This window comes from Mustela nivalis (genome assembly GCF_964662115.1).
Source record: "Mustela nivalis genome assembly, chromosome: 7".
Lineage (NCBI taxonomy): Eukaryota > Metazoa > Chordata > Mammalia > Carnivora > Mustelidae > Mustela > Mustela nivalis.
This window is the reverse complement of record NC_139026.1, coordinates 19,444,337-19,468,066: the sequence shown is the minus strand read 5'-3', so window position 1 is coordinate 19,468,066 and position 23,730 is coordinate 19,444,337. Positions and strand designations below refer to the sequence as shown.

Sequence of the window (23,730 nt, the reverse complement as noted above, 5' to 3'; positions counted from 1 at the left end):
TTATCACTGTTATTAAACAAATTATCATGTATCATGAGAATTCAGGTGGCTTTGTCCTTATCTCTGTCCAAATGAGACTTTTATCAATAGTTTTAATAATGACGTAGTCAGGAGACAAAAAGCATTCATAATTTTTACAGAGAGAGTTTAATATAAAATATATTTATAATATTATTTATAGTAATATAAAAACTATGGGAGAGGATGGGAGTAATCAGGAATTGGCTAGTAGAGGTTAAGGAGAACTCTAGGGAATAAAGAAATAGCAGATATTAGGAGCAGCTACCACTTCTAGCAAGACTCTCCTCACAAAGCTGAGACCTATATTCTGTTGGAAATAGTATAGCTGTGGTTTACTAGTTGGCATAGCCAAGTTTTCTGAGGGTAGTGAGGGGAACTGACTAGAGGGCCGTAGATTCCAGGGAACCCATTCATTGGAAGGAGTTGCACCAACAACATTGCTCTGTGAAGCTGTTCAAGGAGACATCTGCCCTTGGAAAGGTCCCATGTGCTACTGACCACCATGCCCTGTAGGAAATTGATTCCATAGAAGCCATGTGTTGTAGAAGCATGCTGAGGGGAACATATTGGTACCAGGAAGACATACTTTTCCTGAAGGGTCTTTCCAGTGCCTTCTGCTGACAAATCTTAACATTGTACAAACTGGTAAAGGAGAAATATTTGCAAGGTCTAGCTCCATTCTTGCAAAGAAGACAATGAAAGTATACTTGGATCAAAGGGACAAATATATTGATAACTGGTACTTGGCCTAAACAGCCTGCCCATCAAGCTTTCAGGTGGGGTGGACTTTGAAAGAATGCATTAAATATGTTTGTCACTGGAGTCAGGAGCATTAAAGATCTCAGTGATCTGGAAATCTCAGCCAAATCCAACAAGATGACATTTAATAGTTTGTAAATGTAAAGTCCTACACTCGAATTCGGCAAAACAACTACCCTGGTACAGTGTGGGAGAAATGTTGCTCAACAACATCAGGAGAGGAACAGACTTGAGAGGCTTAGTTGAATGCAAGCTCAGTGTGAGTCACTCATATGTGAAGCTGCCAAAACTACTTTGATCCCAAGCTGCATAAATTAAAATATAATAGAGAGAAAATGATAGCTATCTAGTCCAAATATGGATACACCTGAAATAATATGTTCAGTGAGAGTTTATGTAGGTGGTATGGTAAAATGAGACCTGATTTAGATCCTTCTTAATATCAACGGAGTTGTAGATTGATGTATCTTCATATTCTCTGCATCAGTCACCCATCTTTGAGACCCATCCTCTCCATAAAATCCTCCATGACCATTCCAGCTTGAAGGAATTCTGCCCTCTTCCTGTGAATCCCTATGGCAATTACTTTTAGAGTTTATTTGATAGATAATCATAAATAACTCTTATTATCTTGAATTCTTTATTTTTCATGTCATTATGAAAATTCTGTCCTTAAAGAGAACTACTGTTAAGCTTTGATGTATTAAATAATTTAATATTACTTTAATTACTTTTTTCACATTTATCCCCCATTTGCCCATGTAATTTTAACAGACTTAGAGTATACTACACAAAATTTCAACATACCTTTTCCAGTTAACATTATATCATGAAAATGCTAAAAAAAAAAAAAAATGAGTGGAAGTGAAATGATTATGGCAGTAGCTATTCTCAATTATTTTATAAAATGCACGTGAGTGCAAAAGTGAAAATGAACTTTTGGGACTTCATCAAAATCAAAAGCTTCTGCACAGCAAAGGAAACAGTCAACAAAATAAAGAGACAACCCACGGAATGGGAGAAGATATTTGCAAATGACAGTACAGACAAAAGGTTGATATCCATGATCTATAAAGAACTCCTCAAACTCAACACACACAAAACAGACAATCATATCAAAAAATAGGCAGAAGATATGAACAGACACTTCTCCAATGAAGACATACAAATGGCTGTCAGACACATGAAAAAACGTTCATCACCACTAGCCATCAGGGAGATTCAAATTAAAACCACATTGAGATACCACCTTACACCAGTTAGAATGGCCAAAATTACCAAGACAGGAAACAACATGTGTTGGAGAGGATGTGGAGAAAGGGGAACCCTCTTACACTGTTGGTGGGAATGCAAGTTGGTGCAGCCACTTTGGAAAACAGTGTGGAGATTCCTCAAGAAATTAAAAATAGAGCTTCCTAATGATCCTGCCATTGCACTCCTGGGTATTTACCCCAGAGATAGAGATGTAGTTAAAAGAAGGGCTATCCATACCCCAATGTTTATAGAGGCAATGGCCACGGTCACCAAACTATGGAAAGAACCAAGATGGCCTTCAACAGATGAATGGATAAGGAAGATGTGGTCCATATACACTATGGAGTATTATGCCTCCATCAGAAAGGATGAATACCCAACTTTTGTATCAACATGGATGGGACTGGAAGAGATTATGCTGAGTGAAATAAGTCAAGAAGAGAGAGTCAATTATCATATGGTTTCACTTATTTGTGGAGCATAACAAATAGCATGGAAGACAAGGGGAGATGGAGAGAAGGGAGTTGAGGGAAATTGAAAGGGGAGATGAACCATGAGAGACTATGGACTCTGAAAAACAATCTGAAGGTTTTGAAGGGGTGGGGGTGGGAGGTTGGGGGAACCAGGTGTTGGGTATTGGAGAGGGCACGGATTGCATGGGGCACTTGGTGTGGTGCAAAAACAATGAATACTGTTATGCTGAAAAGAAATAAAAAAATTTTAAAATAAAAGAATTTAAACAGGAGTATTATTGCAGGACTTTGATTATGTAGGGATGGAGTTTCTTAGTTGAACAGGGGTTTTCCAGAGACTAACCACATCACAAAGCATTACCATTTTGGGGTGGGTGGAAAAAGAAAAAGTGCCTTCACTAATATTGATGCTATAGTTTGTAGCACACCTCACAGTTTATTATAACACACTAGTGTGTTGAGAATCTGCAGCTAAAAATCACTAGTTGGACAATAAGCTCCTTCATTGTAAATAAGTTGCCTAGTCATCATAGAGAGAGAGAGAGAGAGAATGTACCTTTGTTATCCATTCATCACTTCAGTGCTTTGAAAATTGGTAATGATGATCTGGAGTAGTATCTAATTAGAAATGGCCAATTACAGAGTAAATTACTAACTTAGGGTAAGGCATTACACTAAAAAAATATGGAGTAAAAACCACAAATGCTTGGTTTACCTGATGTTTCATAGTCATCTTTGGTTTCATAAATAAAAGAAATAAAATTTTAGAACAAAATTTAATTTGTTGATAGAATAGTATTTATCTAATGTTATTTCCTACCTGAAACTCTTTCTGAAAGTGACATCTTCCACAAAACCAACATTGTTTAGAGAGAACACCGAAATACTGATTTGTAAATGTCTTGTAAGGACATTTTGCTGGAGTATATACTACCACTATGTAAGTTTTCTGGATTCACTCTGAATCCATTAAACTGTGAAAATCAAACCTGTTGAAATCCACTTTCAAAATAGAGCAATTAATAGATCAACATAGAATAATATAAGTGCATAAAATAAATTTTTAGATTGACTAGTATTTTCAAAATTGGTACTCAAGGGGGAAGTTTTGTGAAGTGGTAGACTTCAAATATTAACTACTTTCTCACTTTGCAGGACTTTCATAAATTATGATAAACTTACTTGGGTCATCATCAGAGTCTCTTATTAGGTTCCTGTGAATTCTGTTTCTTTGTAATATCTGAGATGTTTTAAAGTTTATTGACAAGATATGTATATTTCTCAATAGAAACTCCAGGCAATGAGGCCTTGCCACATAATCATTTATTCATTCATTACAATGGTATTTATCAAGGGCCTTCTGCATGCTAGACAGAATACAAAAGCTGTATAAGTATTTGCATTTCCAATGTTTTTCTTAGACATTTATTATTAATGTCAATCATCTTAATACACATTACTGTATTACTGTGATTAAAAATACCTAAACAATGATTGACCCTGCATCAATAAAAAGTAAATCAATGCATGGTCCATTTCCCGGTGAGGTTAAGCCTCTGGACTCTAATCAGGGTCTAAAGCATAGGGAGCATTCCTCTATTAGGCACTTGAGAGACATCCTGCTAGTCATTGCCTTTGAGGTACATTTTAGGAAGCAGCATAATTCTTCATTTGAAAGACACTTTAAAGACCAACACATTCGATTTCCACTTTTGGCCAAGACAGAGAAATAGGCACAAGATTTACTCTCCCACCTGAGATAATCAAAGAAAAAACAGAAAGAAAGAAAAAAAAACCTGCAGGAGACTATGCTTTTCAAGACACCGAATGTTGGGCAGTCAAGAATAGAGATCCCTGGGAGACAGAAAACAAATGAGGCGAGTGCTATGATTACATCAGCTTAACTACTTTGACATAGTTTCTAGATGGCAGCCCAAGGAGGGAGAACCCAGGCAGAACCCAGTAGACTCCTTGAATTGAGAAGTTGTTGCTAAGAGTCCAAAGAAACCAATGCAGTTTGAGTTCACAGAACAAAGCAATGAAAAGTAGAAAGTTTTGCCAAGAGAGAACCCTGAAGATCATCAGACCCCTTTAAGTATTTAGCAGAGTACTAATTATTGCCTATGTATTAGGAAACTACCCAAAGGCAGTGAAAGAACAGCCCCCAAAGGATTTCCAGTGAAATAGGAACACCTTATAGTTCACAGAGCATTAAACATAAATGTTCTAAAGATCCTAATCCAAAATTGAGAAGTTAATACATGGAGTAAAAAATCGATGCCTAAATTCTTTGCTGCCTACAAGAAACTTTAAAGATGCAAATGGATTAAAAGTAAAAGGTTCATAGAAGTTATAACATGCTTAATCAAAATAAAGCTGAAGTAGCTATATTGATATCAGACATAATAGATTTCAGAGCAAAGAATATTATCAGGGATAAAAGTAAATTCAGGGAATTTATCAGGAGGATAGAACAATCCCACAAGCCTTCAAACTACATGAAGCAAAACCTGACAGAACTGCAAAGAGAAATAGACAACTCCACAATTATAATTGGATATTTAAATACTTCTTTGTCAGTAATTAATAGAATAAATAGAAAAACTGTAGGGGTTAGAAAACCTGAACAATATTATCAGTGAACATAACTGATCTTTTAGATCACTCCCCAAAACAGCAGAATGCCTTTTTTTTTTTTAAATGCATATAGAACATAACCAAGATAGGCCATACTTGGGGACATAAAATAAGACTTAGTAGATCTAAAGGGATTCAAATCATACAGAGTATTTTTGACCACAGAGGAATTAAATTTAATGTTAATATGAAGGTGATCTCTGGGAATATTACAGATATTTAAAACTAATAGCTTTTAAATAACTCATCAGTGAAAGAAGAAGTCAAAAGAAAAATCAGCATGTTGTTCTCAATGAAAATGAAAATTAAATATCAAAATTTGCAGTATTTAGGGACTAATTTATAGTGCTATGTGCCTATATATGAAAAGAAATATCCAAATTAATTACCACCACTTCCACCTAAACAAGAAAAAGAAATAAAAGTAGGTAGATGAAAAGGAATAATAAAAGAGAAGAAATCAATGAAGTAGAAAACAGAAAAAATAATACAGAAAATAAATGGGACCAAAAGCTGTTCCTTTGAAAAAAATTATAAACTTGTGACCATACCCAAGATGACTTACCAGTGAGTCATGCCCAGTGTAATTCCTTTCCCTTAAGTGTAGGTAGAAACTGTAGCTTACATTTAGCCAACAGAACATTGCAAAGCTAATGGTGTCACTCCTGTGGATTATGTTACACTATATGGAAAAGTTCAGATCTTCCAGATGTGAAAGAGTTCTTAACCAGTTTGACATCAACTTAATCAAAGAGAAGATCATCCTGGATGGTCCCGACCTAATCAGGTAAGCCCTTTAAGAGTGTGTAGGCCTGTCCCCAGCTCAGAAACTTGCGGCAACAGGGACTCCTTCTCTCTGTTGCTGGTTTTGAAGAAGCAAATTGTGAATATAGCAACTGCAAGGAAATTAATTCTATCAATAATCAGTGGATCCTTTCCTAGTTGAATCCCCAGGTAAGAATGCAGTCTAGGCCAAACCTTCGCTTTGGTTTTGTGAGACCCAAAACAGAGAACGTAGGTAAAACATGCCCAGACTTCTGAACAAAAGAAACTGTGAGATAATAAATGGCTATTGTTTTTAGCTACTGCATTTCTTGTGATTTATTACAGTGACAGAAAACAAATACAAATTTCCAACCAGGCTTATCAGAAAGAAGAGAGTGGAGTGCACTATGATGAGCACTGGGTGATATATGGAAGTGTTGAATCATTACATTATACACCTGAAACATAGCCCTGTATGTTAACTGGGAGTTAAATAAAAACTTAAAAAAATAAGCTTATATATATAAGCATGAAAAATAAGAAGAAAGAACCTAATTAGATCCATATGGATTAAAGGAATTGAATTTGTACTTGAAAATCTTCTCACAGAAATACCCCTGCAGGCCCAGATTATCTTACTGGTAAATTCCATCAGACATTCAAGAAAGAAATAATACCAGTTTTACAAAACTCTTTCACAAAATTGAAGTGTGGAGAATATGAGAGCCGTTTTACTCAGGTACCTAAACCAGGGAAAGACTGTACTAGAAAACTGCAAATCAATATACTTCAATGAATATGGAGGCCAACATTGTAAACATAATTCAGTCAATAAAACACAACAATATGTAAAAAGGATAATCCATCATGATCACGTAGGGCTTATCAGGTCTGCAAGGTTGGCTTAGTGTTTGAAAATTCATCAACGTAACACAACTTTGGCAAAGTGAAAAAGGAAAATAATATGGTCATCTCCACAGATACAGAAAAAACATTTGGCAAAATTCTGCATTTGTTTGTGATAAAAACTCAGCAGACTATGAAAAGAAAGGAACTTCCTCAACCTTAGTAAAGTACATCTATAAAATACTTAGAGTTAACATTGTACTTGATGGTAAAAACCAAAGCTTCCCCTGAAGATAAGGAACAGAACAAGTATTTCTTCTATTATATTCATCATTTCACTAGCCAAAATGCAGTAAGACAGGAAAAATAATAAGCATCCCAACCTAAAAAAGAAGTAAAACTGTATTTAGTCTCAGATGACAATCATCTGTATAGAAGCTCCAACAGGATATACAAAAACACTAGTAGAATGAGTAAAGCTATGTTGCAAGAAACAAAACAAATACAAAACTCAATTGTAGTTCTATAAACTAGCAACTAACACTAAGGAATTAAAATTTTAAAGACCATACCATTTATAATAATATCCAAAAAATGGAATATTTATCTGACAAGAGATATGTAAGGGGTGTCTGGACAGCACAGTTTGTTGAGCATCTGACCCTTTCTGTTGTTGTTGTTGTTGTTTGTTGTTTGTTTTTTGTTTTTTAATTTATTATTTTTTATAAACATATATTTTTATCTCCAGGTATACAGGTCTGTGAATCACCAGGCTTACACACTTAGCAGCACTCACCAAAGCACATCCCCTCCCCAATGTCCATAATCCCAACCCCTTCTCCCAAACCTCCTCCCCCCACCAACCCTCAGTTTGTTTTGTGAGATTAAGAGTCACTTATGGTTTGTCTCCCTCCCAATCCCATCTTGTTTCATTGATTCTTCTCCTACCCACTTAAGCCCCCATGTTGCATCACCACTTCCTCATATCAGGGAGATCATATGATAGTTGTCTTTCTCTGCTTGACTTATTTCGCTAAGCATGATACGCTCTAGTTCCATCCATGTTGTCAAAATGGCAAGATTTCATTTCTTTTGATGGCTGCATAGTATTCCATTGTGTATGTATACCACATCTTCTTGATCCATTCATCTGTTGATGGACATCTAGGTTCTTTCCATAGTTTGGCTATTGTGGACATTGCTGCTATAAACATTCGGGTGCATGTGCCCCTTTGGATCACTACATTTGTATCTTTAGGGTAAATACCCAATAGTGCAATTGCTGGGTCATAGGGCAGTTCTATTTTCAACATTTTGAGGAACCTCCATGCTGTTTTCCAGAGTGGCTGCACCAGCTTGCATTCCCACCAACAGTGTAGGAGGGTTCCCCTTTCTCCGCATCCTCGCCAGCATCTGTCATTTCCTGACTTGTTGATTTTAGCCATTCTGACTGGTGTGAGGTGATATCTCATTGTGGTTTTGATTTGTATTTCCCTGATGCTGAGTGATATGGAGCACTTTTTCATGTGTCTGTTGGCCATCTGGATGTCTTCTTTGCAGAAATGTCTGTTCATGTCCTCTGCCCATTTCTTGATTGGATTATTTGTTCTTTGGGTGTTGAGTTTGCTAAGTTCTTTATAGATTCTGGACACTAGTCCTTTATCGGATATGTCGTTTGCAAATATCTTCTCCCATTCTGTCAGTTGTCTTTTGATTTTGTTAACTGTTTCCTTTGCTGTGTAAAAGCTTTTGATCTTGATGAAATCCCAATAGTTCATTTTTGCCCTTGCTTCCCTTGCCTTTGGTGTTGTTCCTAGGAAGATGTTGCTGCGGGTAAGGTCAAAGAGGTTGCTGCCTGTGTTCTCCTCAAGGATTTTGATGGATTCCTTTCTCACATTGAGGTCCTTCATCCATTTTGAGTCTACTTTTGTGTGTGGTGTAAGGAAATGGTCCAATTTCATTTTTCTGCATGTGGCTGTCCAATTTTCCCAGCACCATTTATTGAAGAGGCTGTCTTTTCTCCATTGGACATTCTTTCCTGCTTTGTCGAAGATTAGTTGACCATAGAGTTGAGGGTCTATTTCTGGGCTCTCTATTCTGTTCCATTGATCTATGTGTCTGTTTTTGTGCCAGTACCATGCTGTCTTGATGATTACAGCTTTGTAATAGAGCTTGAAGTCCGGAATTGTGATGCCACCAACGTTGGCTTTCTTTTTCAATATCCCTTTGGCTATTTGAGGTCTTTTCTGGTTCCATATAAATTTTAGAATTATTTGTTCCATTTCTTTGAAAAAGATGGATGGCACTTTTATAGGAATTGCATTAAATGTGTAGATTGCTTTAGGTAGCATAGACATTTTCACAATATTTATTCTTCCAATCCAGGAGCATGGAACATTTTTCCATTTCTTTGTGTCTTCCTCAATTTCTTTCATGAGTACTTTATAGTTTTCTGAGTATAGATTCTGTGTCTCTTTGGTTAGGTTTATTCCTAGGTATCTTGTGGTTTGGGGTGCAATTGTAAATGGGATTGACTCCTTAATTTCCCTTTCTTCTGTCTTGCTGTTGGTGTAGAGAAATGCAACTGATTTCTGTGCATTGATTTTATATCCTGACACTTTACTGAATTCCTGTATAAGTTCTAGCAGTTTTGGAGTGGAGTCTTTTGGGTTTTCCACATATAGTATCATATCATCTGCGAAGAGTGATAATTTGACTTCTTCTTTGCCGATTTGGATGCCTTTAATTTCCTTTTGTTGTCTGATTGCTGAGGCTAGGACCTCTAGTACTATGTTGAATAGCAGTGGTGATAATGGGCATCCCTGCTATGTTCCTGACCTTAGTGGAAAAGCTTTCAGTTTTTCTCCATTGAGAATGATATTTGCAGTGGGTTTTTCATAGATGGCTTTGATGATATTGAGGTATGTGCCCTCTATCCCTACACTTTGAAGAGTTTTGATCAGAAAGGGATGCTGTACTTTGTCAAATGCTTTTTCAGCATCTATTGAGAGTATCATATGGTTCTTGTTCTTTCTTTTATTGATGTGTTGTATCACATTGACTGATTTGCGGATGTTGAACCAACCTTGCAGCCCTGGAATAAATCCCACTTGGTCGTGGTGAATAATCTTTTTAATGTACTGTTGAATCCTATTGGCTAGTATTTTGTTGAGAATTTTCACATCTGTGTTCATCAAGGATATTGGTCTATAGCTCTCTTTTTTGGTGGGATCCTTGTCTGGTTTGGGGATCAAGGTGATGCTGGCCTCATAAAATGAGTTTGGAAGTTTTCCTTCCATTTCGATTTTTTGCAACAGTTTCAGGAGAATAGGAATTAGTTCTTCTTTAAATGTTTGGTAGAATTCCCTCGGGAAGCCATCTGGCCCTGGGCTTTTGTTTGTTTGGAGATTTCTAATGACTGTTTCAATCTCCTTACTGGTTATGGGTCTGTTCAGGGTTTCTACTTCTTCCTGGTTCAGTTGTGGTAGTTTATATGTTTCTAGGAATGCATCCATTTCTTCCAGATTGTCAAATTTGTTGGCGTAGAGTTGCTCATAGTATGTTCTTATAATAGTTTGTATTTCTTTGGTGTTAGTTGTGATCTCTCCTCTTTCATTCATGATTTTATTTATATGGGTCCTTTCTCTTTTCTTTTTGATAAGTCTGTCCAGGGGTTTATCAATTTTATTAATTCTTTCAAAGAACCAGCTCCTACTTTCGTTGATTTGTTCTATTGTTTTTTTGGTTTCTATTTCATTAATTTCTGCTCTGATCTTTATGATTTCTCTTCTCCTGCTGGGCTTAGGGTTTCTTTCTTGTTCTTTCTCCAGCTCCTTTAGGTGTAGGGGTTAGGTTGTGTACCTGAGACCTTTCTTGTTTCTTGAGAAAGGCTTGTACTGCTGTATGTTTTCCTCTCAGGACTGCCTTTGTTGTGTCCCACAGATTTTGAACCGTTGTATTTTCATTATCCTTTGTTTCCATGATTTTTTTCAATTCTTCTTTAATTTCCCGGTTGACCCATTCATTCTTTAGAAGGATGCTGTTTAGTCTCCATGTATTTGGGTTCTTTTCAAACTTCCTTTTGTGGTTGAGTTCTAGCTTTAGAGCATTGTGGTCTGAAAATATGCAGGGAATGATCCCAATCTTTTGATACCTGTTGAGTCCTGATTTAGGACCGAGGATGTGATCTATTCTGGAGAATGTTCCATGTGCACCAGAGAAGAATATATCTGTGATGTCCATCTGGTCCAGTGTGTCGTTTAAGGCCTTTATTTCCTTGCTGATCTTTTGCTTGGATGATCTGTCCATTTCAGTGAGGGGAGTGTTAAAAAGTCCCCTACTATTATTGTATTATTGTTGATGTGTTTCTTTGATTTTGTTATTAATTGGTTTATATAGTTGGCTGCTCCCACGTTGGGGGCATAGATATTTAAAATGGTTAAATCTTCTTGTTGGAAAGACCCTTTGAGTATGATATAGTGTCCTTCCTCATCTCTTATTATAGTCTTTGGCTTAAAATCTAATTGATCTGATATAAGGATTGCCACTCCTGCTTTCTTCTGATGTCCATTAGCATGGTAAATTCTTTTCCACCCCCTCACTTTAAATCTGGAGGTGTCTTTGGGCTTAAAATGAGTTTCTTGGAGGCAACATATAGATGGGTTTTGTTTTTTTATCCATTCTGATACCCTGTGTCTTTTGACAGGGGCATTTAGCCCATTCACATTCAGGGTAACTATTGAGAGATATGAATTTAGTGCCATTGTATTGCCTGTAAGGTGGCTGTTACTGTTTATGTTCTCTGTTCCTTTCTGATCTACCACTTGTAGGCTCTCTCTTTGCTTAGAGGACCCCTTTCAATATTTCCTGTAGAGCTGGTTTGGTGTTTGCAAATTCTTTCAGTTTTTGTTTGTCCTGGAAGTTTTTAATCTCTCCTTCTATTTTCAATAATAGCCTAGCTGGATATAGTATTCTTGGCTGCATGTTTTTCTCGTTTAGTGCTCTGAAAATATCATGCCAGCTCTTTCTGGCCTGCCAGGTCTCTGTGGATAAGTCAGCTGCCAATCTAATATTTTTACCATTGTATGTTACAGACTTCTTTTCCCGGGCTGCTTTCAGGATTTTCTCTTTGTCACTGAGACTTGTAAATTTTACTATTAGGTGACGGGGTGTGGGCCTATTCTTATTGATTTTGAGGGGCGTTCTCTGAACCTCCTGAATTTTGATGCTCGTTCTCTTTGCCATATTGGGGAAATTCTCCTCAATAATTATCTCCAGTATACCTTCTGCTCCCCTCTCTCTTTCTTCATCTTCTGGAATCCCAATTATTCTAATGTTGTTTTGTCTTATGGTGTCACTTATCTCTCGAATTCTCCCCTCGTGGTCCAGTAGCTGTTTGTCCCTCTTTTGCTCAGCTTCTTTATTCTCTGCCATTTGGTCTTCTATATCACTAATTCTTTCTTCTGCCTCATTTATCCTAGCAGTGAGAGCCTCCATTTTTGATTGCACCTCATTAATAGCTTTTTTTATTTCAACTTGGTTAGATTTTAGTTCTTTTATTTCTCCAGAAAGGGCTTTTATATCTCTCGAGAGGGTTTCTCTAATATCTTCCATGCCTTTTTCGAGCCGTGCTAGAACCTTGAGAATTGTCATTCTGAACTCTAGATCTGACATATTACCAATGTCTGTATTGATTAAGTCCCTAGCCTTCAGTACTGCCTCTTGTTCTTTTTTTTGCGTTGAATTTTTCTGTCTTGTCATTTTGTCCAGATAACAGTATATTAAGGGGCAAGTAAAATATAAAAGGGTGGCAACAACCCCAGGAAAATATGCTTTAACCAAATTAGAAGAGATCCCAAATCGTGAGGGGGGAGAAAGGGGATAAAAAGAGGTTCAAAAAGATAGAAAGAAAGAAGAAAGAAAAAAGAAAAAAGAAAAGAAAAGAAAAGAATTTAAAAAAAAGAAAACACCTAAGAAAAATATAAGAAAAATATAAAAAAGAAAAATATATATATTAGATAAACTAGTAAAAAATCGTTAAAAAAGAAAAAGGTAACAGTTAAAAAAAATTTTTTTTACCCGAAGGCGAGAAAAAAAACAAAAAATGAAAAAGAAAAAAAATTACATTAACTGCAAGACTAAAAAAAATCACAGGGATAAAGCCATGAGTTCCATGCTTGGCTTTCTCCTCCTCTGGAATTCTGCTGCTCTCCTTGGTATTGAAACCGCACTCCTTGGTAGGTGAACTTGGTATGGGCTGGATTTCTTGTTGATCTTCTGGGGGAGGGGCCTGTTGTAGTGATTCTCAAGTGTCTTTGCCCCAGGTGGAATTACACCGCCCTTACCCGGGGCCGGGGTGAGTAATCCGCTCAGTTTTGCTTTCAGGAGCTTTTGTTCCCTGAGCGCTTTCCGTAGAGTTCCGGAGGACGGGAACACAAATGGCGGCCTCCTGGTCTCTGGCCCAGAGGAGCCGAGAGCCCAGGGCCCCACTCCTCAGTGCGCCCTCAGAGAACAGCGCCCAGTCACTCCCGTCTGCCTGACCTCCAGCTGCGCTCTGAGCTCACTGAGCCTGCGACCAGTTCAAGGTCACCCCGAGCTGCGAGCTTACTGTCGGCTCTGTCTCTGCAGCCGGCTTTCCCATTCCAATACCCGCAAACTCTGCGACACTCAGACACCCCCCGATCCTTCTGTGACCCTGCGGGGCCTGAGGCCACGCTGACCCCGTGTGGGCTTTGCCCTGGGTAGCCTCTGGAGCGATGTCCCTCAGCTGAACAGACTTTTAAAAGTCCTGATTTTGTGCGCGGTTGCTCTGCCGCTTGCCGGGAGCCCCCCCCCCGCCCCCCCCCCGTCTATCTTCCCGTTGCTTTGGATCCACTTCTCCGCCGGTCCTACCTTTCAGAAAGTGGTTGTTTTTCTGTTTCCAGAATTGCTGTTCTTCTTCTCTTCGATCTGCCAATGGATTTTCAGGTGTTTGCAATCTTTAGATAAGCTATTTAGCTGATCTCCGGCTAGCTGAAGAAGTCTCAGCCTGCTACTTCTCCGCCATCTTGACTCCTCTGTTGTTGTTGTTTTAAAGATTTTATTTATTTATTTGACAGACAGAGATCACACGTAGGCAGGGCAAGGGTGAAGCAGGCTCCCTGCCGAACAGAGAGCTCCATGCGGGGCTCGATCCCAGGACCCCGAGCATGACCTGAGCTGAAGGCAGAGACTTTAACCCACTGAGCCACCTAGGTGCCTTGAGCATCTGACTCTTGGTTACAGCTTGGGTCAGGGTCCTCAAGGTCCTGAAGCTGAGCCCTACATTTGTGACTGTGTTCACTGCAGTCTGCTTGAGACTCTCTCTCCCTCTCCTTCTGCCTCTCCCCATCTCTTTCTTCCAAATAAAATCTTTTAAAATTTTCAAAAGATCTTTTAAATCTTTTAAAAAGGTATGTAAGGTGTATACACTGAAAACTGCAGAACATTTGTGAGAGATATTTAAGATTTTAATAAATATTTCTTGATACAATCTGTTCATAGATCAAAAGACTCAATATTGTCAATTCTACCCAATTTAATCTATAGATTAAATTTGCAATCTCAGACTCCCAAGGTTGTGCATGTGTATGTGTCTATGGTAATTGACAAGCTGATTAAAAAATTTATAAGCTAGAATAGCCAAAATAATTCTGAAAAGACAAAAAGCACAAATGGAGGGCTAACATTACTTGATTTCAAGAATTATTATAGATCCAAAGTAATCAAAAGAGTGCGGTGTTGAGGTAAATATAGACAAATAGATCTGTGCAACAGAATAGAGAATCTATAAGTCGATCCTCACACCTGTGAACAATTGATTTTGACAAATCAAGAGAATTCAGTAGACAGAAGATTCTCTTTTCAAAAAATGGTGCTGGAACAATTCGTACCCATATGCAATAAAAGAAAAAAAAATGAACCCATATATAAAAGTTGACTTAAATAGATCATAGATCCAAATATAAAACCTAGGGGCCCCTGGTTGGTTCAGTCAGTTAAGCAGCTCCCTTTGGCTCAGGTCATAATCCTAGGGTTCTGGGATCGAGCCTCACATTGGGCTCTCTGCATTGGGCTCTCTGCTCAGCAGAGAACCAGCTTCTCCCCTGTCCCTTTCCCCCACTTGTGCTGTCTCTCTCAAATAAATAAATAAATAAATAATATCTTTTAAGAATTCAAAAAATAAGTATAAAACCTAAAATTATAAAAACCCCCAAAGAGGGGCGCCTGGGTGGCTCAGTGGTTTGGGCTGCTGCCTTTGGCTCGGGTCATGATCTCAGGGTCCTGGGATCGAGCCCCGCATCGGGCTCCCTGCTCCGCAGGAGGCCTGCTTCCCTCTCTCTCTCTCTCTGCCTGCCTCTCTGCCTACTTGTGATCTCCGTCTTTCAAATAAATAAATAAAATTTAAAAAAAAAAAAAAAAAAAAAAAGGTGTATAAAAAACCCCCAAAGAAAATTTTCATGGCCTTAGGTTAGTTTGGAATTTCTTGAAAACAATTCATAAAAGAAAAAATTGGATAAACTGGACTTCATCAAAATTAAAGCTTTTGATTTTTGAAATATATTTTTGAAAGAATGAAGAGAGAGTCCACATACTATGAGAAAAAAAAATTCAAAGCATATGTCTAATGAAAGACATCTACAATATATAAAAAATAGTCATAACTAAATAAAACAATTAATGGACATAAGATTTTAACAGATATTTCAGAAGAGAATATATACAGACGGCATATAATGTTAAATATATACCCACCATATGATGTAGTTATTCCGTTTCTCAGTATTTTCCTCAGAGAGCTAAAACCAGATATCTATACAAGGACTTTTGCATAAATGGTCACAGTAACATTATTTGTAATGTTTCAGGACTGGAAACAAATATCAAGGGGAATATATAAACAGAGATCCATATGATGGTATACTCAGCAGTAAAAAAAAAAAAAAAAGAGTTACTACATGGAGGAATCTCAAAATAATTATCTTAAGTGAACGAATTTGGATAAAAAGTAGTAATGTTGTATAATTCCATTTATATAAAACTCTAGAAAATGCAAACTGATAATGACAGAAAAAAGATCAGTGTTTACCTCGGAGATGGCCTAGGGAGGAGTGCAGTTATGAGTGGCATGAAAAAACTTTGGGGTATGGATACGTTTACTATCTTGACTATGCTGATGGTTTCAGGTATGCATATATAAGTCAAATCTCAAATTGTGTGTTTTAAATCTGTGCCATTTATGGTATGTCAGTTATGCCTCAATAAAGCTATTTTAAAAAAATAATCCACATATCCAGGGCACCTTGGTGGCTCAGTCAGTTAAGTGTCCAACTCTGGATTTCAGCTCAGGTCATGATCTTTTAAAATTTCAAGTCAAGGTCAAGGTCGTGAGGTCGATCCCTGCATCAGGCTCCATGTCCAGCTTGCAGCGTGCATGAGAGTCTCTCTCTCTTTCTGTCTCCCTCTGCCCCTCCCTTCCCTTGTGTGCTTGTGCTCTCTCTCTCTAAAAAAAAAAAAAAAAAAGTCATAATCCCAGCACCCCTCCCCCCTTTTATGCATGAGAAAATTGAGGCCTGAGGACAAGAAGACTTTTTCAAAATCACACCGCTAGTCCACTGCGGAAGGGCTAGATTTATCCACATTAAACTTCTGAATAAAAATATAAAAAGAACTGGTAGAAAACCTTTTTTGGGGGGGTATGATAAATTCATCCACTTTCTCAGTATATTCCCATCTTTGTGCCAGACACTGTACTAAGTATGCTTCACTGTTTTGTTTCTATGTGAAAATCCAGTTTCCCAGCCCTTGATTCCGATTTCCTAGCAGATAGAAAAACTTTCTAAACTGTTGGAGTCCCCAGCTCGGTTTGAATCACATTTGAAAGCTTAGATTGTTTTCTCCAAAAGTATCACTCTTATATTAGTCATGAATGTTGTGAGAACTCAAACTCAGTATTAATTCAAAGTGAATTTTTTTTGTTGTTCTAGGTCTGAATCGTTTGCTTACCAATGGCTCCTATGAAGCTGCATTTCCTCTGCATGAGGTATTGTCCTGCCTTTCCTCCATCAATTTCTTGTTATTAAATCAGCTTCTGGGAATAGTCATTAATTGAGTTTGTTGATATGACATTTTTTCAGAATGAATTGAATTTTTTCAATGGGTAATTAGGGAGGGCCTACTTGAATTGTGATATCTCTCCCCCAGCATAAGTTTATTTCAATATATATTTTTTATGTAATTGTAAGAGTACTTGAATCAAGAGTCACTCAGCATAAATTCAGAGGAATCAATGAGGGACTCCAAGTCATAAAATAAAGAAGCATTGAAAATTTGCATGAGGCACCAGACCTGTGGGGAAAATGTTCCTGAAACATAGTCTCTGTAACAAAGAAGTTTATAGCTATTCCTTAGAGAGTAGGAGGGAGTCATCTTGAAAAGCCTCTGGTAATCAAAGGGTGGTGAATGGAAATGAATAATATTGTATCTATTATTTCTCATTTAAGACATATAAATTTTGATATTCTCTTTATTTGCTACATGGGTTTTGTCATATATAAGGACTTTAGAAATATAACTCTGGTTATCCTTAACCTTACTTTCCCCCTTTAATCTTAGGTTATTTAACCCAGAATTCTCTTGTACACATAGGTTTTTAGGGATATAATCCTTGCCATTGGTGAGAGTTTGTTGTCATCTTCATGGTGTTGAACACCTACTTTGTACCAGTCATTGTGTGACAAAGAGAGCACAGAGATAATTATCCTTGCCCATCCCCTGTAGGGCCTCACAAACTAGTGAGGCTGGACCTCCTAGGAGTTATTTCCAGAAGTCTTCTACTGGAAGCAATGTTAACAGTTTGCCGGTAAACTTTGCAGAACAGTTCCAACAATTTGGAAATGGCAAGTCTTTCCAAAACATACCTTTTATTTGGCTTACAGTGCTGTTCCTGTTGTTTTAAACACCACAAGGATGCAAAGACAATGGGGAATTTTATAAATCTTGTTCATTAAGAAAACGAAAAGCTTTGGCCTCACAACTTATTCACAGACTTCCATAAAATATTTTTGGAATGACAAAAGCAAATTTTCATTTGCTTTTTGTCATATGAAATTTGTCATGTGAAAATTTTTATTTTCATGTGACAAAAGCAAATCTTGTTTCACCCAAAGGTTTTCTAAAGACACACACAGGTGATTCTGAAATTTCAAGACAGATCTCACCCCCACATACACACACACAAACATCATGTGGCTTCCTGTAGTTATTCATTGGATTGGCAAAAAAAGGTTTCAGTGACAACTGCATCACCCCCCCCCCACAGCTGGGCCCTTGCCCGTAGTGAGGGCAGGGTCTGAGCAATGGTAGGTGTGCAGAAATATCTGTGCAGGTGAGTAGGTGGCAGGTATGAGGATGTCTGAGAAGATGCAGCTCTGTAACCACATAGAGTAATTCAAGGCCTCTTCTCTTTGGCTTGCACATCTCAGTAAAGCCCTGTATTCTATAAGAAGAGACCTTCCAAATTAGTAATACCAGCAATAGTAACATAATCACTTCTGAATCTTTACTCTCAGTTTAACATAATTGTATTATTTAACATCCTAATGACCTTCAAAAGCAGAAAAGCAAGAAGGGCAGATATTGTTGCCCTTGTTTCATGTTACAAATTTAAATAGAGTTTTAGAGAAAAGTTGCCCCCTCTAGTTATGGTGGGAGTTGTTTGTTGAGCTGAGGCTAGAACCTGAGTTTCTTGTCTCTCAGCCTCATTCACTTTCCACTAAGAAAGACCTTCTCACGTTAGTGTCAATAAGTAGTCCACTTCCAGAAGGTACTTTTTCTGTTTATGAAGCTAACATCACCACTAACTGAACTCAGAAAAACCTGTACCTGTCTGGCCCTTGGTCTTCTCATTTGTCCCATGAGGTGGCTGAATTAGATTTGAACTGTTGTAATTTTAAGGTTACACCCATCTTTTTTTTTTTTTTTAAGATTTTATTTATTTATCTGACAGACAGAGATCACAAGTAGGCGAGAGGCAGGCAGAGAAAGAGAGGAGAAAGCAGGCTCTCCGATGAGCAGAGAGCCCGATGCGGGGCTCGATCCCAGGACCCTGGGATCATGACCCGAGCTGAAGGCAGAGGCTTTAACCCACTGAGCCACCCAGGTGCCCCTGGTTACATCCATCTTTTTATATTTTAGGGGTTTTGTATGGATAATGTAGAGATACAGCTGTGACTGTTTACCAACTGCCCTGTCTTGAGACAAATGGAAAAGAGAGCTAAGTTTTGGGCATGGCCTCTAGGCAAGACACTTTATTCACTCAAACCATGAAAGAAACCTAATGAGGCAGAAATGATTAGTTCCATAATGAACTAGAAATCTAAGACTCAGAGAGCTTAAGGTCTCCTACCTAAAAGTAGTGGAACTAAATTTGAACTCAGCTCAAACCTGCCTGATTCCTAGCAAGCATGTACTTTTTACTACATACCACCATCAACAAGATTATGTCCACAATAACTGTTTTCCTTTTAATAGTATGGATCCATTTCTTTCTTATATCACCCCTACCACTACTCCTTCCATAAAAGACTAGTGTTACTATCAGCTTTTCCTTATGGCTTTTTTGGATATTACCTCACGAAAGTGTTTTTTTTTTTTTTTTTTGTTTGTTTGTTTTTTTATCCCAGGGAAGTTACAGAAGTAAAAACTCCATTAGAACCCATGGAGCGGAAAACCATAGACATCTGCTCTATGAGTGCTGGGCCTCCTGGGGTGTGTGGTATAAATACCAGCCTTTGGATCTTGTAAGGTGAGTTCTTAACCAATTGCAAATGTAAAACTTGCACAGAATGGTTAGGATAGGCTGTCAGCTGGGACAAGGAAAAATTCTGAGTCACAGAGCTTTTACGCAAATCTAGCTTCATCTCAAGAAGGGAACTCATAAGAGGACATTGGTCATTCTCGGTAAATTAGATCTCACTCTGATGAGGATAGTGCTTCTTCCAGAAAGGTCTCAGGAAAGGGCCTGTGAGATCAGTTGGGCCTCCCACAGGATTTTATATGGAGCAGGCCATCCATGTGACTTTTACTGACAAATTATCTATAACAATTGCAGAAATGTGATGTGCTTACATATATTAGTGAAAAATGGACTATTAGTTACTGTGTAAGTAGGAAAAATGGAGTTCTATCACTCTATTAAATTTCAGACTTATTATAATTTTCAACTAATAACCTTTAAAGATTATTTTAATTCTGCAAGTCAAATTTGTATATCAGCTTTTAACTGATGATAATTGTACAGTGGAAATGTATGCTTTTTTAACTATTTATGTCCAAATATCTGCCATGGCAGCATTATACTCCAACATCTCGTTGCTTATTTAGAGACTGGTTTTTAAGATTGGGTGGCAACAATCCATACTTCATGGATTCCTTATAAAAAAGAAAATCATGTCTCATTTCCTAGACTAGATGGATTCGGCTTACTTTCCCTAGTGCCCTTAAAAAAATGAGCCCAGAGGAAAATGAAATAATACAACAACTCACTTTACATTTTATCTCCCTGGGTAGTCATTCTTCCTGCCAGAGTCCTAGTTACTAAGTATTTATTCCTACTGACCCAGAGCCATTGATGAATTGTGTACTTTCCTTTGTATTAGTAACAAATAATCCAGATAATCTGGATGAGTGGAAAATATTTCGTGAGATGAGATTTTTTTCTTTTGACCAGTCTCAATGCATGCTAAAACAATGGAGGAAGAAAAAAAATAAAAGTAAGTGCACTTCCCAGCCTCAGTCCCAATATTACAGGATTATACTGATCAAAAATTATAGAAGATTACTGCAGGCAAAATATCCACCCTCCTTGACAGTGTTTTGATTAAGACTTTATGAATATTAATTAATGAGCATTAATTAACTACCCATTGTGTTTTTAGTATGATGCTAAATAATCTTGACAAAGACTAATGGAGCCACATATCTGAGAAACTCAGTTTCCTTCAGTAAAACAGGCTCTGCATACTTGAAACAACTAGAAAGCCATACAAGGCTATGTACAATTAGATAAAATGTGTGATGAAGGTGATTAGTTTTATAAAAATTTGGAAAAATGGAAAGGATAGATATGGGTTGGCACTTCTGTGGAAGGTTCTGTAGAGCTGAGCCTGGAAGAGAGTAAGATTTGTATAGGACAAAGGAAGGAAGATGAAAAACACAATCAATTTTCCAATAGAACAATGCTGTGGAGTATCTAGGAAATATCAACTCTTAAATAGTTCTCGTCCTACAGATTTTGCTTCCTCCATGTCTTTTAATTCAGGCCACACCCCAGAACTTCCTCAACCATACAGCCTCCTTCACCTAATAACCTGGATGATGGCTATTGTCCCATAATTGGTCTCCCTTTTTCTACTCTGGTCCCTTCCAATCCATTCTCTACCCTCCAAATAGAGTGATCTTTTTAGTATCAGGGAAATTCAAATCAAAACCATATTGAGATACCACCTTACACCAGTTAGAATGATAACATTGACAAGGCAAGAAACATAAATGTTGGAGAGGTTGCAGAGAAAGGAGAATACTCTTACACTGTTGGTGGGAGGGCAAGTTGGTGCAGCCATTTTGGAAAACAGTGTGGAGTTTTCTCAGAAAATTAAAATTAGAACTATTCTGTGATCCACCAATTGCGCTACTGAGAATTTACCCCAAAGATACAGATGTAGTGAAAAGAAGGGCCATATGCACCCTAATGTTCATAGCAGCAATGTCCACAATATTCAACCTGTGGAAAGAGCTGAGATGCCTTTCAACAGATGAATGGATAAAGAAGATGTGGTCCATATATACAATGGGATATTACACAGCCATCAGAAAGGATGAATACCCAGCTTTTGCAAAAACATGGATGGACTGGAGGAGATTATGCTAAGTGAAATAAGTCAAGCAGAGAAGGTCAATTATCGTATGGTTTCATTTATTTGTGGAACATAAGGAATAGCATGGAAGACATTTGGAGAAGGAAGGGAAAAATGAAGGAGGGGAAATCAGAGGTAGAGACAAACCATGAGAGACTATGGACCCTGAGAAACAAACTGCGTTTTAGAGGGGAGGAAGTGGGTGGATGGGTTAACCCAGTGACGGGTGTTAAGGAGGGTGTGTATTGCATGGAGCACTGAGTGTTATATGCAAACAATGAATTAGGATCACTACATCAAAAACTAATGATGTACTGTATGGTGACTAATTTTTTTTAATTAAATCTGATTATGTCCTTTGAATGTTAAAACTCTCTTATGATTTTTCCATTCTCTCAAGACAAGGATCAATGCATTTAGCGTGGTTTATAAGATTCACCAAGGCCCAGCCTCCGCCTGCCTCATCAGCCCATCTCTTGTTATCGGTGCACTGGGCACACTGCCCTTATTTCACCTGGTCCCTTCTGCCACAGAGTCTTTTATACTTATGGTTCCTCTGCTGGAAACACTTGATTCTGTCCCCTGTCTACCTAGTTAATAGTCACCTACTCATAGAAGTCTTCCCCATGTAGGGTGGTCACATGGTCTTGGTTGATACACTTGGGGAATTGTGTTCCTCTCCTTTTGTAGCCCTTTTCCCAGTGTTCTAATTATAAACTTATTTCTTTAATTGATTGATGTCTGTCTACTCTGTCAGCCTGTGAGCTGCACAAGAGCAGAGACCAAGCTGATTTTGTATCCTCAGTTCCTAGCACAATATTTGTCACATGAAACTTATATTTTTATTTGTTGGATGAATAAAAGAATATATCTGTTTATTTGAATGTACATTGGAAAAGTCTTCGGAGAGTGGCAAGTTTCTGTTGGGTCACAGTGGAAGATAGGATAAATAATCTTTAGTCCACCTTTCAGAGCTTTTGGGAATTATTGAACATTCTAAGAGGAAAGCAGAAGCCAGGGTTTGGAAATAGGTGGTCAGCAACATTTATTTAGAATGAGAATGAAAAAAATATTAGAATATTCTTACATTAGACTAAAAAGTAATTCACTTCTAACTAATGAAATCTAGCACTTGAGAGGCACAGAAAGCACAGCTCAGGTTGTATTCTAACATAAGTCAATTATATTATTAATGTGTTTGAGAAAGAAAAAGCAAAGAATTCCCTGAACATTCCTTAACTTTGTATACTTCAAGGCACTAGGCAGACCGGTTAGTCTCAGAAAAATATTTACTGAGGTAGATGTTGAAACTTGTGAAAAATCATCACTTAGAAAAGTTGTTCTCAGTATCAATCATTTTGAATCTCTGTAGAGTTCTTTTCTTTCTAATATCTTGTGATTCAAGTATTGTAAACATCTTAAAAAGCTACAAAATATTGGAAGAGGTGTTTACAATTTTTTGTAATAACTGTTTCCTATTTTTAAAGATATATGTAATGATAATACATGTGTTACAAACAAGCACACACTCAGAAACAGCAAAGATGAGATGATGTGTTGTCACCACCACTTCAGATTCTCCTGGTTCTGTAGTCATAAGTGTTGTATCTTCCCGAATGGGCATTGGTTTATTCTGTGTTCTCAGAACAAGCTTGTATAGAATCATGTTCTTTTATGGAAGGGTTCATTCTATTTCTGATATATAATGATAGGAGAAGAAATTAAAGCCGGAGCCTTAGTTTGGTCATCTCTTGGATGCCTGTGTTATCAGCAAGGCCACTACAAAGTAACGTGACTGAGCAAAGTATTATAATGCCTAACTCTACACACTTCACTTTGATTTGTGAGGTTCCTGTGTCTTAAACAGGCGGTACTTTGGAGAGAAGATTGGGTTGTATTTTGCCTGGTTGGGCTGGTACACTGGCATGCTCTTCCCAGCGGCCTTCATTGGATTGTTTGTCTTCTTGTATGGAGTCATTACTCTGGATCACTGCCAAGTCAGGTACGGGGAGCTCTGGGTAAGCCTGCCTTTGCTTCTATGT

The 23,730-nt window shown here is 37.8% G+C and overlaps 1 protein-coding gene across 7 annotated transcripts in view; it reads left to right on the top strand.

The window, feature by feature from the left end:
• The window catches only part of ANO4 (anoctamin 4), a 461,396-nt gene that overhangs the window by 348,756 nt on the left and 88,910 nt on the right, over positions 1-23,730 (top strand). For all 7 annotated transcript variants that reach the window (XM_082739159.1, XM_082739158.1, XM_082739160.1 and 4 more), the window contains 3 exons: positions 16,760-16,815; positions 19,457-19,578; positions 23,556-23,690. In XM_082739159.1, coding sequence (XP_082595285.1) covers positions 16,760-16,815; positions 19,457-19,578; positions 23,556-23,690 — 313 coding nt within the window. The remainder of the gene's footprint in view (positions 1-16,759; positions 16,816-19,456; positions 19,579-23,555; positions 23,691-23,730) is intronic.